This window comes from Plecotus auritus, assembly GCF_963455305.1.
Source record: "Plecotus auritus genome assembly, chromosome: 5".
NCBI lineage: Eukaryota > Metazoa > Chordata > Mammalia > Chiroptera > Vespertilionidae > Plecotus > Plecotus auritus.
The window spans coordinates 38668341-38681336 of NC_137776.1; the positions used below are offsets into that span (position 1 = coordinate 38668341).

The 12996-nt window shown below is 43.2% G+C and overlaps 1 protein-coding gene across 5 annotated transcripts in view; it reads left to right on the forward strand.

Moving 5' to 3' along the window:
* Positions 1-12996, forward strand: part of SEPTIN2 (septin 2) — a 33302-nt gene that overhangs the window by 294 nt on the left and 20012 nt on the right. For 2 of the 5 annotated variants that reach the window (XM_080670083.1, XM_080670084.1), the window contains exons 2-4: positions 375-465; positions 4036-4065; positions 6888-7008. In XM_080670083.1, coding sequence (XP_080526209.1) covers positions 4057-4065; positions 6888-7008 — 130 coding nt within the window. In that variant the 5' untranslated portion in view covers positions 375-465; positions 4036-4056. The remainder of the gene's footprint in view (positions 1-374; positions 466-4035; positions 4066-6887; positions 7009-12996) is intronic. The other 3 variants (XM_080670082.1, XM_080670086.1, XM_080670085.1) reach the window with 3 other exon arrangements.

Below are 12996 nucleotides of genomic sequence, written 5' to 3' on the forward strand. Positions count from 1 at the left end.
GGCGCACTGGCGGTGGTGACCGCACAGTGTGGGGGAGGGGCTGTCAGCCTGCGGTCATTGGTCCTCCCCGCCCTCCCAGGTTCTCTATCCTCCCCCGTCCTTTCCCGGGCCCTCCTCTCCCCTCTCCCCAGCCTTCCGGGCCCTCCCCGGGCCCCGCCCCCCGGGAGCCCTGTCTCTGGCGGAAACGACGGGGTGTGTCCCGGGCGAACCCAAGTGACCTCTCGCTCACTCAGTGTGATAATTCTGTGCAACTGTTTCAGTAGTTGGCCTGGGGTGCCGGACGCGCAGTTGGCGGTCGTGGTCCGGGAGGGAGAGTGCTTTTGTCGTGCGGCCATCCTTTTGTCGCTTTGACATGGGCCATTTTCTCCCGCTAGCCCCTGGCAGAAGGGAAGCCTCCAGAAGTCCTTGCCTCCTTGGCTGTCTGGCTGTAGGGGAGAGGCCCCACCATTCCCCTGAAGGCCTGAGGTGAGGAGGCAGATCTGCGGCTACCCTTGCTTTCTGTTAAGCCCCAACTCTCACGTGGTCCACAGGACCCACAAGACCTGGCCACCATTTACTTTTCCGCCTAATTTTTTACCAGTACCACCCTTACCTTGCCTGCCCTCCCCCATAGACACGTGACCCAACCACACTGAACTGCTCAAACTGCTGTGGTCTTCCTTTTGGCTCTGGCCCAAACCCTTTCTTTTGTCTAGAACCCAGCTACCTCCCCATCTTTTCTGCCTTGTGCTTGCCTAGTCCCAGCTCTGCTATTCAGGACTTGGTCCAGATTAGATTTCCTACAGCTGGCATAGATGTTGGCCTGATGTTAGCCTTTGTCATACTGTATGGTAGTTGTCCTGTGAGGGGCAGGGATGTGTGAACTTAGTCACCTTACCCATTGCCTAGCACAGTGACGCTCACATAGTAAGTTCCCAAATATTTATTGAACGACTTACTGTTATAATACCTCAAAATAAGTATGTTCCAAAACAGACTTACTGTCATGAGGAGAGATACATTGTAAGGGGTCATGAAAGCTGCTTCCTGGTGTTTGTAGTTGGAGGTTCACGATGTCCATTTTTGGTAGTTCCGACACAGGCTTTCTTTGCACCACCCAACTTCCTAACTCACTGTGTGCTGCTCTGTCGAATCTTGGCAGTGATCTTGGCTAGAAAGGCTATCCTGATATTTCTTTCCACTGTCCATCTTGATCTCTCACCCTTCACAGCAGCCCAGGGTAAAGAACAAGGGCTTTTCCATTAGGTCAGATTAGCAGGGTGACCAAGGGAAATGAGCAGGGGATGAGTGGAACCTCTATCATTCATAAATGTGATTCACGTCCCTTTTTATATCCATCACTAAAGACAAACTGCTAAAAAAGGAAGTTTTTGTTCTTTTTCCAGAGAGAGGACACCAAAACTCATTTGGCAGCAGAATTGGGTTGAGTCCGTGTATATAGTCCATATGTATCCCACTTTTTGCTAATTGTCATACATGTCACTACATAAAAATACATTTGGATGTGGACTGCTGCCCAAGATACCATTGAGGGTGTTATGGTGTATACTGTACATGTACTTTCTTCAGATCCAAATAATCTGAATGACAGAACATTCCAAGGGCTTTAGATAAGGGATTATGAACCTTCTAGGTCCTACACTGCAGGGTCATTTTGTGGAATTGGGATAATGTATATAAAATACAAGAGCAACATGCCAATAAATGATAGTTATGGGTAGTCCATTAATATAAATGCCACCAGCAGAATATATTGATATTGCCAAGAATCCAGTTTTATCCATCATTATTCATCTTTTGTTTTGGAAAATGTGAATTGGCATGGGAGTATTGCTGTGTGGAAGAAGAAAGCCATGGGTCAAGGTGAAAAAACTTTTAAAGAAGATCTAGCATCTAGAACACTAGAATGAGCACAACCTGAAAGAATAAAATTTTCATTTGACCACATTTCTGAGGTTTGGGGGATTCAATTGGTCTGCACCCAAGATTAAATTACAGTGCTTGGCATTCTGTGTTGCTAGATCAAGACTTTCTCACTGAAAACCAGGTGCATAAAGAAAAGCAATTTATGCTATACTGGTGTGAGTCAGCAGTTGAGCCTGGACCCATGAACTAAGAGGTCAATGGGTCAATTCCTGGTTAGAGCACATGCCCTGGTTTTGGGCTAGATCCCCAGTAGGGGGTGTGCAGGAGGCAGCTGATTGATGATGTTTCTCATCAATGTTTCTTTCCCTCTCCCTTCCTCTCTCTACAACTTAAAAAGAATATGTTTTAAAACAATTGAAATTTTTAAAAATTATGCAACTGCTGTGAAGAAAATTTAAGCAACTTTGAAAAGAGATTTTTATAGTAGCTGTTTATAAATTATGCTCCGTTAAAACTGGGGAGGTGGAACCCTGGCCAGGTGGCTCAGTTGGTTAGAGCATTGTTCAGATACGACAAGATTTCGGGGCACATACAAGAAACAACCAGTGAATGCATAAATAAGTGGAACAACAAATCAATGTCTCTTTCTCTCCCTCTCTCTAAAATCAATAAATTTAAATAAAATGGCCCTGGCCAGTGTAGGTCAGTTAGTAGGGTGCCATTCTGTGCACCAAAAGATTTCCAGTTTGATTCCCAGTCAGGGCACATGGCTTGGGTTGCAAGCTTGATCCTCAGTAAGGGGTGTGCAGGAAGCAGCAGATGGATATTTCACTCTCACATAGATGTTTCTCTTTAAAAAAAAAGAAAGAAATGATGAACAGTATCACAATAGAAGGTTAAATAAAATCTAGAAGCTGGTTCTTTGAAACAAATTCCTTAGAAATCCTATCTTAACCTTGGTTAACCAAGCCATACACTGGGGTGCAGGGGCCTGATTTCGTCAGAGGTGGTTGGAAACATTTCCATTTGGAAGGGAAACTTAAGAGTGTGCAGTATTCATGAAAAGATTTGGGGGAAGGGGGGGCAGAAAATCGAAAGAAGCTTTCTAATAAAGTTTCTAAGCTTCAGAGAGAATAAAATTTGACTGCATTCAGATCTCTTGACTTTGTTACCAAAGGTCAGCCAACAGATCCCACACATTTCCCAAAGTTTCAAGGCTTCTAAAATTTGCATTAAAATTCCAGATAACTCTAAAACTGTCACATTTCTCAAACACTCAAGTGCCTTAAGTCCTTTTTCCTTTGCTTATAAATGTAGTTCATATTGCTCTGTATGCCCCACTGCCAAAAGCTAATTCTCAGGCGCTCTAGGAATCTTTGACAACTAGGTAGCACAGTGCTCTTCAAACACCCCTTCTTTTTTTTTTTTTTTTTTTTAATATATTTTATTGTTTTTTTACAGAGAGGAAGGGAGAGGGATAGAGAGTTAGAAACATCGATGAGAGAGAAACATCGATCAGCTGCCTCCTGCACACCTCCTACTGGGGATGTGCCTGCAACCAAGGTACATGCCCTTGACCGGAATCGAACCTGGGACCTTTCAGTCCGCAGGCCGACGCTCTATCCACCGAGCCAAACCAGTTAGGGCCCTTTCTTCTTTTTTTAATCCTTACATGGTGAGAGAGAGAGAGAGAAACAGAGAAACATCAATCTATTGCCTCCTGTGCATGTGCCCTGACCAGGAATTGAACTGGCAACCTTTCCGTGCACAGGCCAGTGCTCAACCAGCTGAGCCAGGCACCCCTTTCTTGTTGAAAAGGTTCAAAGAGAGGAGAAGACCCAGTTCCAGAAGTCATAGAAACTTGTCTTCCCCTGGTATAACCTGTGATTGCAGTATCTAACATATTCTCATTATTAAAGAAAGTCAATATTCTTGAAAATATGGAATGATGTATATGTGTATACATAGATATGTATGATTGCTTTCATGAACTAATTCATATCTAATTTGTCTTTATAATGAAATAATTTTATCATTTCTGGGGAAGTATTTGATTTAATTGAGGAGCTGAGTGAACAAGCTATTGATGCCTTATGTGTGTTTTTCATGTCAATTCATGCTAAGTTAAATACGTGTATGCATTATGGATATATGCTTGTGTTTTTACAGATTGACGGAACTTCACTGAAGATGTCTAAGGTAAGAACTTACACTTCCTGTATCTACAGTGTGAGCAGAAATGGCTTTATGTTCTCAAACTGTTTATAGTCAAAATTTATGATTCGTTACTATTTTTATTTAAGTATGTTTTTATTGATTTCAGAGAGGATGGGAGAGGGAGAGAGAGAAAAAAACATCAGTGATTATAGAGAACCATTAATCAGCTGCCTCCTGCACACTCCCTACTGTGGATTGAGCCCGCAACCTGGGCACCTCCTGGTTCATGGGTTCATACTCAACCACTAAACCACACCAGCCGGGCATTATGCTTAATACAGCTGATCTAACTATGTTTTAGCTGATTCATTATTTTTAATATAGCTGGTCTATTTGGTTCATTAAGACAAAGTTCTAATTTAATTGTCCTAAAAAGCTTTGAGCTTTTTTTCCTTTCAGATTTTCAATTGTTTCTAAATACATCAGGAACAACCCATTTAGCCTCCATAGGTCATTCCCATCAGACTAATCAAATAATAATTTAAAATTCTAATAATTTAACATGATAAAATTGATGGGGCTCTTCAACTTGATAAATTGGCTTATATTATCTTTTGCAGATTAGCCCAGAGCCCTGGAATAAATTAGTTCTAAAAGACATGTGGAGGAAAGCAGAATTTGTGGTTAAAATTACTAGATTATATTGTTTTTGCCTTTCATTTTTGAATTTTTGGGTATTAGTATCTGATACATAAGCATCATGCTAGTTTTTGTTTTTTATACAAGTACTAGAGGCCCTGTGCACGAAATACGTGCACGGATAGAGCCCCTAGGCCTGGCCAGTGATCAGGGCCAATCAGGTTCCCCGCCTCCCCACCTCCTCCTTCCCTCACTCCCTCGGTGCCCTGCCGCTGGTCCCCCGCCATGTTTCGCGCCACCCCCTGGTAGTCAGCTCACGTCATAGTGAGCGATCAAATACCCATTATCCCGGTTGAACTCCCGAGGGGATACTTTGCATATTCGCCTTTTATATATCTACTAGGGGCCCAGTGCATGAATTTGTGCACCTTGAAAGGAAATGTAGGCCACAAGGCTGCAGTGGGCACAGGGGCGGGTCTCGGCTCATCCTCTGTACCCCCACTCGGCCCCTCCCACGGCAGCCCCTGGTCCCCTGTCTGCCAGCAGTCTCACTCTCGCCACTGCCGCTCCCATGCACTAATGGCACCAGCCCCGCTCACACCCGCTGATGGCACATAGCGATTGGGGCCAGCGCCAGCAGGGGGTGCGAGCGGCAGCTGTTGCCCTGATTGCCCCTCAGGAGCGGGCAGGGGGATGGAGAAGCCCTCAGGCGCTATCGGGGCCAGCAGGTGCAAGAGACAGCTGCTGGCCCCGATTGCCCCTCAGGAACAGGGGGAGGTAGAGAAGCCCCGAGGGGCAGTCGTGGTCGGCAGTCGCCACTCGCACCTGCTGACGGCACCCAGCGATTGGGGCTGGTGCCAGGCACCAGCAGCGGGTGCAAGTGCCAGGTGGGACCGTGACGCACGGGAGCAAAGAATTTTCAGTAACCACCAGAGGCTCGCCCTGATGACAGCGACCGGCGCCCCGCCTTGGTCTGGCGCCCCCACTCACCTGCTCCACCATCCCACTGCCGCTGACAGCTGCCATGTTCCTGGTGGTCAGCACACGTCATAGTGACTGGTTATTTGGTTGTTCTGCAGTTCAGTCTATTTGCATATTAGGGTTTTATATATATATATAGATATACTAGAGACCCGGTGGGGTCCCTCAGCCTGGCCTGCGGGATCGGGCTGAATTCGGCTCTCTGACATCCCCTGAGGGGTCCCAAATTGCGAGAGGGCGCAGGCCAGGCTGAGAGACCCCCACCGGTGCACGATTGGGGCTGGGGAGGGGCGTGGGAGGTTGGCCAGCCGGGGAGGGAGCGCAGGATGGCTCCAGGGCATGTCCGGCCCGTCTCACTCAGTCCCGATTGGCCAGACCCCAGCAGCAAGCTAACCTACTGGTCGGAGCCAGAGCATCTGCCCCCTGGTGGTCAGTGCACATCATAGCCACTGGTCAACTGGCCCCTGGTGGTCAGTGCACCTCATAGTGAGCAGTCTTAGCATATCATTAGCATATTACGCTTTAATTGGTTAAATGGACGAATGTATAAGTTAACCATTAATTCTCTTACCCAGAAATAACCACTGATAGCTTCTTATGAATATTCTTATTAGTCGTGAATATACATTTAGAAAGTAAACTAATTGATGTATCTTGATCTCCCATTTATAGTGTGCCACTGCCCAGTTCTACAGCTTCACTTACTTTGTTCCATGTCCATCTGTCATTTCTCATCGGGTGTCCATCTGCCAGGGAATATTGACACTTAGCATTGTCAGCTATGTCCCTTATTCTCAGTCTTCTCTGTCTTGGTCTTTGAAGGTAGATACTCAAAATCCTACCCCCAGGTTGCCTGCCTCACCCTTGGTGAGGCTCGTTCCAAAGAGCTAGGACTATAGCAAGAGAGAAGACTTTTTCCTGGATACTTTTCACAAATGCATCACACTTGATACATTTTTCTTTTATGTGTTGCTTAATTGCTTAACGGAACTGTAATTTTAGGTCAATATATGGGTACGGAATAATACTGGATTGGTTTTTCTTCTTTTTAATAAATGTTCTTAAGTGAATACCATTAATTTTCTGATAGAAGTAACTTTTTGGAAGTGTTATTTATGTACTGTATATATATTAACTCATGAGAACTAATGATACTTAGGTTTGTCACAGTTTCGTTATGTCTTATAAGCAATTGATAAGATATTTTCTCCCCCTTTTCTTTTTTCTGTAAAATTTTATTTTAGCAACAACCAACTCAGTTTATAAATCCAGAAACTCCTGGCTATGTTGGATTTGCAAATCTTCCTAATCAAGTTCACCGAAAATCAGTGAAAAAAGGTTTTGAGTTCACACTAATGGTGGTCGGTAAGAAATTAGCTTTTATTTTTTAGCTTATTAAATACTAGAGGCCCAGTGCACAAATTCGTGCAACAGTGGGGTCCCTCGGCCTGGCCTACGGATTGGGCTGAAACTGGCACTCCGACATCCCCCGAGGGGTCCCGGATTGTGAGATGGTGCAGGCCAGGCCGAGGGACCCCACCGGTGCACAATTGGGGCCGGGGAGGGACGCAGGCTGTTGGCCAGCCAGGGAGGGACCACAGGAGGGCTCCAGGGCGTGTCTGGCCTGTCTCTCTCAGTCCCTAGCAGCCGGACCCTAGCAGCAGGCTAACCTACTGATCGGAGCATCTGTCCCCTGGTGTTCAGTGCATGTCATAGCTAGTCGTTGGGTGACCTTAGCATATCATTAGCATATTACTCTTTGATTGGTTGAACGGCCGACTGGACACTTAGCATAATAGGGTTTTATTATATAGGATGTAGCTATGTGCCTTCCCAACCTGTGGAGTGTAATAATAGCATGACCTATAAAGAAAAAATTTCTTTGTTGGCAGAATCAAGTAACTTGGGAATTTGGCAGAGGCGGAGAGGGACGAGAATTTTTTAGAAAATTTTGCATCAGAGTAAAATTACAACTTTTCTGTCATTTCTTTAGGTGTAGTGATAGTTTTTACTCATTGTGGCAGCCATCCTCCAAAATGTTAATCAGTGATCCTTGCCTCCTGGTATTCATGCAGCTCTCTAGTCCCTTCCCATACTGAATAGGGCTTACCTGTGTAGCCAATAGGACATTGCAGAAAGGAAAGTGTGTTATTTCGAGACTGGGTCACAAAAGACATTGTGCTTGTATCTTTCCTTCCCTTGGCTCACTCTGAGGGCAGCCAGCCACCATGTTGGGAAGACGCTTGAGCAACCTTATAGCGAAGTCCCACAAAGCAAGGAACTGAGGCCTGCCAGTAGCCATGTAGTGACCTATCTTAGAAATATCCTCTAGCTCCAACTCAGCCTGTGGTTACAGCCATCCTGGCTGATATTCACTGTTTCTGTATGAGAGATACCCCCTGCCTCCCTCCATAGAATTCCTAACCAAAAACTCCATGAAATAATAATAAATGTTAATTATTGGTTTAGGCCTAAGAGTTTTACATATTAATAGGTAACAAATACACATATTTAATTAGAAGTGTGTTTCTTTAATACTCAAAAAGACAGCTTCTTACATTTTTGTGGTGGATGTATTTTAAACAAGTAACAAATCTTACTAGATACATTTTTTAAATTATTAAAGTCCTTTGAAATTGAATGCTTACTGGAATTATTTTCTGTTATCACATATATTTTTTCATGGGTTATAGCATATACTGTGTTTCAGCATGACCATTACAAGTTTAACTATACTGATGAACTATTAATTCTGTTTACCATATCACATTTCATTCTTGATAACTAAAATTCTCCCAAAATGAGGAGGTAGTTTGATAATGAGTAGGACAAATTATTGTTTCTTAGGGTGTATAGTTCATAAATGTAATGAGAAAAATTGTGGAACCCTTGGTCCAGAGAAGGGAATGATGATGTGTTTTAGGATCACAATTACATGATAAAAATAATGCAGATTCGAGCTCCTGGTAGAAGAGAGAAATTCAGTGTAATCTGTCATGCAGTTGCTTCATTTTAAAGCATTCTAAAACAGGCAATAACTTTGTTTCTGGCCATGATAAAATAATTCACAGGGCCAGATAGTGAATATTTAAGGCTTTGTGAACCATAAAGCCTTTCAATTCTGCTGTGTTACACTGAAGCTTTACTTACAAGTAGCAGGCTAGATTTGCACTGAGGTTCATCATTTGCTGCTTCCTGAAATAACTGCTACCAGACTAGTCATGGCATGAATAGCCAAAGGCTGGTCAAAATACAGCTTCTCTAAGACATTCTGCAACAGGCAGTGTAGGACTTCAGTCTTTGAGAGAAGGAAAACAAATTACATAAAGTGTAAAGTCATTCCAGCTTTCTGCCATGTACCTGGTGAGGGCTAAGTTGGTCAGAGCACAAGAGTCTCAGAGCTGAAGGACTGATCACCATTAAGTGAACCTGAGTACTTGGATCCTGAGTTAGCACAGCAGAGTTCCAAAGAGCCAGGCCTCCAGAAATCTTCATGGGGTACCCTTGGACACTGGCTGACACTGAAATTCCACAAGGCTGGGCAAAATGTAACCACAAAGGGAGTGAGCTGAACTGGAGACCGCATGGAGTTGGAAAGCCAAAATGGGGTCGGGAGACATTGGAATTTCAGCCAACCAGAGGGGACATCACTAAACATCTAGGGCATTCGTAGAAATTCTAGAAAGTACTTGGGAGTTGGGTTAAACCAGACAGAAAAGCTGTTTTAAACACTCCCTAACAAAGCTTTTAACAAGACTTGAAAGAACCAATTAACTACTTTCTGGGATAAGACTCACTCACTAGAGAAGGACATCAAAATTCAGTCATTTCAATGTAAAATTCACAATATCTAGCATCCACTAGAAAATAATTGGATATGCAAAGAAGCAAGAAAATGTGGCACATAATGAGAGAAATCAGGCAAGAGAAATAGATCGGGAAATGACAGAAATGCTAAAGTGGGCAGACAAGAACTTAAGTGTTTTTATTCATTTTTATTTTTTAATATATTTTTATTGATTTTGGAGAGGAAGGGAGAGGAAGAGAGAGACAGAAACATCAATGATGATAGAGAATCATTGATCGGCTGCCTCCTACACCCTACACCCCCTGTCAGGGATCCAGCCCACAACCCAGGCATGTGCACTTGGCCATTAACCAAATGGAACTTCTAGAGTAAAAAAACCTACAGTATCTCAGATGAAAAATTTCTGATGGGCCAACAGTAAATCATAGACTACAGAATAAAAAAAAGGGCAGTCGAGCTCAGCTGGCATGGCTCAGTGGTTGAGCATTGTCCTATGAACCAGGAGTCACGTTTCAATTCCCAGTCAGGGCACATGCCTGGATTGTAGGCTTGATTAATGATTCCCTCTCATCATTGATGTTTCTATTTTTCTCTCTTCTCCTCACTCTCTGAAATCAATAAAAATATATTTTTAAAAAAAATTTTTTAATAGGGCAGTCAAAAGCATCCATACTAAAATCAACACTGTGCAGAATAAATACCAAGAACAGCAGACAGGTGAAGACCCCTCAAAAGCAGGAAAACATCTTTTTTTTTATCTTCACCCAAGGATATTTTTCCATTGATTTCTAGAGAGGAAAGAGAGAAACATCACCTTGAGAGAGATACATTGATTGGCTGCCTCACGCACAGCCCCTTCTGGGGCTGGAGAACCTGCAGCCAAGGTATGTGCATGCCCTTGACTAGGAATCGAACCCACAACACCAGTCCGCAGGCTGACGCTCGAACCACTGAGCAAATCCAGCCAGGGTGGGAAATCATCTTAAAAGTAGCCAGGAGGGAAAAAGGAAAATGTTGCATACAGAGGATCAAAGGTAAGAAGATAACCGACTTCTCAGGAATAATGTAAGCCATGTGGCCTAATAGCTTAAAATACTAAAGGAGCAAAACGGCCAGCCTAAAAGTGTTCACCTAAAATAACCTTTAAAATGAAAGGAAAAAAAAAAGATGAAAGAGACATTTTCAGATAAATAAGCTGAGAGACTTGACTATCAGACCTTGCACCATAGGAAACTTTAAATGAGGTTCTGCAGGTTGACAGGGGGAGCACTGGAAATGGCGAATGTGTTGTAAGTATAAAAGACCTGTTTTAAAGATAACTGACTTTAAAACAAAAATATTGTATACCACATGGAAATAATAGGGATATGAATAGTGCAAAGACAGGAGGGTGACTAGACGGGTGCTGGGGTAAACGTCTCATGATATATGTGAAGTGACAGCATACTTCTTAAAGGAAGACCAAAGTTAAAGTACATTTTTGCAAACTGCAGAGTGGCCAAAGAAAAAGATTTGGCTAAAAGCTAATAGCTTCAATAAAATACAGTATTAAAAAGTGCTCAATCCACCCTAGCCAGCATGGCTCAGTGGATAGAGTGTCGGCCTGCAGACTGAAGGATCGCAGGTTCGATTCCAGTCAAGGGCATATGCCTGGGTTGTGGGCTCAATCCCCAGTAGGAGGCGTGCAGGAGGCAGCCAATCAATGATTCTCTCTCATCATTGATGTTTCTATCTCTCTCTCCCTTCCTCTCTGAAATCAATTTTTAAAAAAAGTGCTCAATCCCAAAGAAAGAAGAAAAAATAATAGGTGAGACAGCTCTGGCCAGTGTGTTCAGTGGTTAGAGCATCAGCCTGCACACCAAAGGATTGTGGGTTCCATTCTCAATCAAGGGCATCAACCTGGGTTGCAGGTTCCACCCCTGGCCCTGGTTGGGGCATGTGTGGGAGGCAACTAATTGATGTATCTCTCTCATAGAGATGTTTCTCTTTCTCCTCCCTCCTTACACTCTCTAAAAACAGTCAATGGAAAAAATATCTTCAGATGAGGATTAGCAACAAAAAAGAATAGGTGATACAAATAGAAAAAATGTGGCAAAATGACACTTGAACACAACCATGTTAATAATTATATGTCAGTGCACACGACAAAGAAAAAGGAAGGACAGCAGCAGTAAGTCAACAAATTGTGGACCCAGAGGGTGGAACATTGCTCAGGAAACAGATTCAGACTGCTGATAGGTCAACAGTACAGAATAATCTCCAAGCTAATTATGCTGAGCAAAAGCAGCCAGATAGAAGCAGGCGTGAATGAGCCTGAGTATGTGAAGTTCTAGAATAATGGAAACCAATGGGTAGTTACAGAAAGCAGATTGATGTATGCATGGGGGGGGGGGGGGGGCGGGGTAGGGAGAGTAACTCCTTAGTGTTATAAAGGTATTCTTGAATGGAGTTTGAGTGAATGCCCATTGTATGTTTAATTGATGTATATTTAAGTGATACATAATCAGTGAAGTTGGGCCATTAAGGGTGAGATGGGTAGTGAAAAACATCTAGAAGGTTAACCGCAAATTTTTAAACGTTAACTATTAGCAACCCAAGAAAATGGTGTATCAGGAAAATCGCAATACACCCAATTTGTAAGTCAGAGACTATTGGAGAGGAAAGGTGTAGTTTTTTAAAATTATGGCAGATTTCTAAAGAAATTAGAAACTTCACAAAATGACAGAGCATATGGAAACAAAAGACACAAATGTTTGGGCAGCAATCTGCAAGGAATTTGAACTCACAAGTTGTTTATAGATACCAAGATCATCCATGAGAGAACATGATGACCATGCTGCTGAAGAGTCTCCTTAAGTGGTGACTGCTGGTGATAACTTATATCAAGTTGTTAGTCTTCCACAATTTTGTGGGATGGTGGCTCAATTTATAAGAAAAGCAAGATTAAAATTATAAAGGCTATTGCCAAATATGTTACCTTATAGAAAGTCAATAGTATGCTTAATGTGATCAAATTTACAAGAGTGTTAGAGTGAGCACTGAGAAAATGAAACCTGGCTTAAGCAAAAATATGCTAACCTAATTGTAAGTTCAGGATTTCTGCATGTGACAGGAGTTGTTTGAAAGGGCAAAAAACCTAGCCACTTGGAATGCTGCCCTTGAGAGGCCTTCGGGAAAGGCCCTTGTTACACACTGAGGAAGCAGTGTCTTGTGTTGGTTAAAGTCAAAAGTAAATGTGAATAAAAACTTCCCTAGGTTAAGAATGTTATTTCCTACTCTAGCCAGTTTGGCTCAGTGGATAGAGCGTCGGCCTGCGGACTGAAGTGTCCCAGGTTCGATTCTGGCCAAGGGCTGTGGGCTCGATTCCCAGTAGGGCGTGTGCAGGAGGCAGCCAATCAATGATTCTCTCTCATCATTAATGTTTCTATCTCTCACTCCCTCTCCCTTCCTCTCTGAAATCAATAAAAAGATATATATATTTTTTTTTTAAATGTTATTTCCTGCCATTCCTGGCTTGGCCTAAGTTTTTTGTTTTTTGGGGGGGT